Below are 5,670 nucleotides of genomic sequence, written 5' to 3'. Positions count from 1 at the left end.
TGCATTTAGTGTTGTCACACACTCAGCACAAAAGTTTTCTTCTGTAAAAAGAGACTTGTTACACATCCGGTTTTCCTTCTTTGTATATACTGTCCTACAAAGTTTGCTTTAATCCAGTGGCTTCTGTGGCTCAACTCAAGCTGTATAAACGGGTGAGAGGTTCTCTGAGCCGGGTGGCCAGGTTGGGCCCTGATTTCTCTTCGGTAACATTGAGCAACGCCACGAAGTCCGGTAGAAATTGCTCTCCTGACATCCTAGTAGCTACTAGAAGCTACACGCTTTTCTTTGGAATAAGCGGCCGATCCGTCAACTTTACAGACTAGAAAACTGAGGCTTGGAAGTTAAGTCACTTGGTAAAGGCCATCCACCAAGCAGAAGGCAGGATGGAAAGCTAGGCCTTTCTGCCAAGAAAGCTCTCTGATCTGCTCCGTTTTCGCTCTGATCAGGTGGAAGTCTGCAGGCAGCTCCCACCTGAGATGAGAAGAAACAGCTGAACATACGCCACCCAGAGAAGGAGACCCACCAGGATGCATGGCCCTGTTGCCAGGCCATCAGGTTTTTACTGGGGTGGTAGAGTTTTTAAACTGGTTTCTCAATCTTGTCTTTGAAACGATGGACTTAACTCTAGCAGTCTGTGGGGCAGAGAATAGTAAGGAAAAGATGAAAAGAGCCACAGTGAACTCAAAAGAGACACCGTGCTGCTTCCTGGCTCTCTCCAACCAAAAGGGATAAAAGCGGCAGCACTGCAGGCCCAATTCATGCTGAGGGCTCCTTGGTGGCCCTCTTAGCTCCTGCTCCACTGGGTTTTATCTGTCAACCAGTGATGCTGTGTCCCAAGGCCTCAGGTCTCAAGCCCCAGGTAGATCACAGGCAGAGGAAGGAAACAGCAGACTGTACCTTCCCTTAAGGAGATTTATTTCTTTTCATCTTTTGCTCTTAAGAATAGGAAAGTAGCTTCACTTAGTTGCTGTGACTTTTCTTGAAAGGAAATTGTTGATAGGGCAGAAGAGGTGTATTTGCTGTTGAGAACAGAGCAAGGAACTTGTTAGACTAAGGAATTTCTCATAGCTTGACAGGGTCATTGAACTTGACAAAATTTCAGGGGTCACCTAGTCCAGCATCCTGACCAGCGCAGGATTGATTTCTACATTAGTGCTTTCCAAACTGCAGGTTGTGACCGATTCGTGTGGCACTGAACTTAGTGGGTGGTGGCCAGCATTTTTCAAAAGTGAAAACGGAATAGAAAATATGACAGCACCCGTCAGGATGTGAGGGTAAATACTTTTCCTTTCAAGTTTTGACTAATGTGCGTATACACACCTTCAGTGGATTTGCTGTAAAAACAACAGAGTTTACAAATCCCTGACCGCCACTGAAGACTCTCCCAGCCACGAACTCCCCACTTTCAGAGGCAGCCGGGCCCTGATGGACTGTCCTGTTAACACGTGTGTCCTTATCTTAAATGTCTTCTCTGCATTAATGGTATTCAGATAGTCATAGAATGAAAAAGGTACTGAAAGTGGGCTCCTTTGTCTCTGTCCTTGTGTCCTGGGATTCCTTCCCTGAGAGTGTATCTAGGTACCTGCGCTGACCGGACCGCTCTTTATTAGATGTTTCACTATGAGTATTTGATACAAGGTGACAAAGTAGCAAAGAAGAACATTTCTTACACGGACTGGCCGGAAAATCATACTAACAGGGTGATCTCACAGTGAGTGTAGCTCTACCTTGAGGGATTTGTTTGGCTTAGAAGCGATCTTCCAGAGGCCTTCCTGACCCCTTGAGAGCCTGGGTGAGGGTCCCGTCTCTCCTCCTGTCCTTGTCTCTGTCGCAGCGCTATGACACCGTGGGGAGGGGCAAGCTCCCGTCGGTGTGCATGCGTGTGCCGTGCTTCAATGACCTGTTTTCCCGCTGTCGCTACAGCAAGCCAGTGAGCTGCTTCTCGAGAGCAAAAAACGTGTCTCGTTCATTGTCATAGTTTCAGTGTCCAGTGCATCCTAGGCCCTCAGGAATTGTGTTTCCACGTTTGGGACTCTGTAAAAGAACATTTGCTGTTGTCAGTGACTCAGATGGCGATGGAAGTGTCCCTTCCTGGAAGACAGCTGTCTGGGTGATAGAAAGCGGGAGTGACTTTGGAAATCAAGAGTCACATCCCAAGTGATACGAAGGGAATCAGGAACGGTCTAGTGGTCACAATGAATAACGAAGGTGAAAGCTTTTCATCGGGCAGGTAACCCTTCAGAGACAAAGGAGCCATCGCTGCATTATAAACGCAGTCTCACATTTTTGCACGAGTTACGCTTTTCCCTGTACTTATGTGGCCCTTAGAACGGTCTGGTGAGCCAGGAAGAGAGCGGCCTTGCCGTTTTGCAGGTCAGAGCACTGAGGTTTGGTGTGGTTCATGCCTTGCCCCCGGGATCAGGGCTGGGGCTGGTGTCAGCACCACCACGGGGATGACGAGGCTCCTGCCCGGGCCCTAGAACAACACAGGTTTGACCTTCGCGGGGCCGCAGATACACAGATTCTTTTCAGTAAGCGCCTGCTTACAGGCTGTGAGCCTGCACGCCCAGGCTCGGTTGAATCCGCGGATGGGGAACCGAGGGTACAGAGGGACCCTGTGTACAGAGGCCTGACTGTAAAGTTACCCCCAGATTTCTGATGACCCGGGCGTCAGTGCCCCAAGGGTCCACTGTACACACACATCTGTCCAAGTTGTAAACCCTCATGTTATAATAGCTTGCGTTTATGTCCAGCTTTGCTGTGTGCTTGTCTGAATAGCAGCCCTTTGGGCTGGTGGGCAAGGGTGGCCTCGGGTACCATCCGTTTAGAAGGCCGCTGTCTCAGGGCTGGGCAGAAAGTTTGAAAGGGCGCATCTCCTCTTCAGTACCTTGGCGTCCCCTCCTGGTGGCCGGGGAGATTGATGCGTTAGGGTCAGGCCAGTCCTCCCGCAGTAGGTAAGGATGCTACGGGAAGGACACTGAACCCGAGAGGGGTTGGAACCGCCGTGTGGCTGTTGAGAACTCTGTCCGAGGGGAGGGGTGATGTTTGGCCTGGGGTGGAAAGGAGGTAGAAGACCAGGCTCTGAGTTGGGGTCGAGAAGTGGTGAGTGTCAGCCAGAGGGAGAGGGGTCCTCTGGGGATTGGGTGGGCGCTGGGCATCCCACCCGGGTGGCAGGGCCTGTGGGTCACCCCCTCCCATGGGGCCCCACGGCCTGCGTGACGAAGCTGCTGTGTTTCATCCTCCTGCTCCCGCAGCTGCTGGCCTCTGAGGCCGAGCAGGTTACGAGTCCGCCCAGATCAGTACGCTTTTGACCTCAGACCTCTAAGGTCAAGTACGGCTTGTTTGAGTTTGGGTCTTTTTTGAAAGGTATTCACGGCCTGGCCTGATCTGGCGTGCCACTTAAGGGTTTGCTAACTATACTTACACACAGACAGAGCCAGGATGGAGCGGCTCACCTAATCCCGGAAGGACAGTGACCCACGGACCTTCTCCTTGAGGGTCATTGCTTCTTACCGCTCTCACAGTGGATTCTGTGGTGGACGCTGGCCTGCTCGTCTGCGTACTGGGTGGTCAGTTGGGGTGCAGCGCACTTGGCTTTGCTTTTCAAGAGCCTGACGTAGTAACGGAGAGAGAAACTGAGTGTCCTCGGACCTAAACTCTAACTCTAGCCGTGGTGCCGACTGGCTGTGTGACCTTGAGCCAGTGAGTCTGGGGACCCTAGTCTAGGCTACCAGGATTCTGTTGCCGTGTCATTTCTTTACTCCTGGTATGACTGTACCCCAAGTCTATTTTAAATGCCAGTCCCCGTCTCATACACATACACGTGCAGGGTATGGAGTGAACTCCTAATCATTCTTCAAAACCGAGCTCAAATGGCCCTTCCTCCCGCTGTGCATTCATTCAACAGTGATTTATTGAGAGCATACTACGTGCCAGATGCCAGGGGCCTAGCAGTGAACAAAACAGACCTTGCCTCCACATCCCCACGGCCCTGGGTTTGTGATGGGATCCCTTTCCTCTGCAGTCCCAGCCCAGGGCCTGGCTCAGTGGAATCGGAAGAAACGCTCGCCTCTCTGGTCCTTCCATTTCTCTGGCCATGTTGTACAAGCGCCCTAGAAGACGCACAGCAGCAGGGTCGGGAGTGGCAGAGTTGCTGTGGAGACGGTTCCACTAGTAGTACAGCCACGGCAGGAGCTCGTGGATGTTCCGTGACCTGTAGGTACCCGACGGAGAATCACAGACTTCCACAGTCTGGTCCCCCCACCCTCTCCGTGCTGACAGCGGAGACTTTGCTGCTGCCGGGCCGAGAGCGTGATGAGCTGAGGACGGGCACAGTCAGCGGGATCCTGTGATGGGCCCCGGTGAGAGGTCCCGTCAGCAGGAAGCACGTGCGCCCCCTGCGCCCCCCTGCGCCCCCCTTTCACCTGCAGGCGGGCGGCAGGCATTTCCTGGCCATTGTCTGCAGGGGCTGCCACGGTGCTCGAGCTATTTCCGTCCACCAGCCAAGCAGGGCTGGAGCTGGCCAGGCTCTTCCAGGCCCGCTGCTGTGTGCTGCTCTCCCAGGCCAGCATCACAGCCCAAGGAGAGGCAGCGGCAGTTCTCACCAAACCGCCTTCCACCCTATTAGCAATGGGAAGACGCAGGAAAGAAGATTCTCTGGTGTAAAAGTAAACATGGCAGTGCCACGTCTGTGCGCGCGTGTGCTTTCTCGTAGGGCTCTGTCCATTTTCATTCTTCCTGGCCGGTACCGTTGTCTTAGGACAGTGTGTTTGGGGAAGTTGCCACTGTTAAACTAAGGTGCCCTGGCAGGATTCGGACGTGGGCGCCCTGGGCTCAGAGGTGCAAACCGTCTCCCAAGATACTGCTGCGGAGAGATTTGATTCTTACAGGTTTCTTGTGGGAAGGAACTTGGGATCGTGTAGAGCGTTGGGTGTGTAGGCTTGGTCAGCGTTTCTCATTAAGGACTGAAGATCTATTTTCAGCGGCTAGTTACCACTCAGATTGTGTCTGCTGAAGTGTATCCCGGCCCCGGGTTGGTTAAAGATCTTGCTCTGCCCTCTTGGAGCAAAAGGTGTGTCTCCAAGATGAAAGCAGGGAAGTACAGTAAGCTTAAGCTGGGAATGTCTCTTTTTAGCAGCATGGAGTAGTAATTGCAGCTTCCGAGTCTCCCTTTGTTTTGTCCTCTCTCCGGTGTGTGTTGTCCTCCGATGTCTGGGGTGTGGGCGCTGGGGACACTGTCAGTCATTTCATGGCTTAAATCGCTAGTCCGACTCTCCCGCCAGGAGCGGCCATCCGAGGGCACGGTCCCCAGCGTCGGCGCCCCGCCCTGGCTCAGCGGAATCAAAGAACAGACGCCACCTCTCTGGTCCACGAGGGGCCAACTCACCCAAACGCGGGCTTGAACGAGCTGCAGGAGCCCCCCCTTCCCTTCCTCTGCTGGCACCGCACCCAGGGTCCGGACTGGTCGGGGTCGAGGGCAGGCGAGGCGCGGGGCCCCAGCGGGAGTCGGTGACGGCTCACAGATACTCTCTTTCCTTGTCCCGCAGTGTGGGTCCTGCCACCACGACGGCCCCGGCGGCGGGGCTTGGACGCGGCCCGAGCGCCATGTACAGCGTAGAAGACCTCCTGATCTCCCACGGCTACAAGCTGTCCAGAGAGCTGCCGGCACCG

General features: G+C 53.9%; 1 protein-coding gene across 1 annotated transcript in view; it reads left to right on the top strand.

The window, feature by feature from the left end:
• The first annotated feature begins 446 nt into the window (after window positions 1-446).
• JCAD (junctional cadherin 5 associated) overlaps window positions 447-5,670 on the top strand; it is a 29,575-nt gene continuing 24,351 nt past the window's right edge. Inside the window, 2 exon segments of the mRNA XM_024750076.1 lie at window positions 447-555; window positions 5,547-5,668. Of these exon segments, the coding sequence (XP_024605844.1) occupies window positions 5,605-5,668 (64 nt within the window). The 5' untranslated portion in view covers window positions 447-555; window positions 5,547-5,604.

Source organism: Neophocaena asiaeorientalis, unplaced genomic scaffold (assembly GCF_003031525.2).
Source record: "Neophocaena asiaeorientalis asiaeorientalis breed wild unplaced genomic scaffold, Neophocaena_asiaeorientalis_V1.1 scaffold4, whole genome shotgun sequence".
Classification (NCBI taxonomy): domain Eukaryota; kingdom Metazoa; phylum Chordata; class Mammalia; order Artiodactyla; family Phocoenidae; genus Neophocaena; species Neophocaena asiaeorientalis.
The sequence above is the reverse complement of the archived record's forward strand: the minus strand, read 5'-3'. Positions and strand labels throughout refer to the sequence as shown.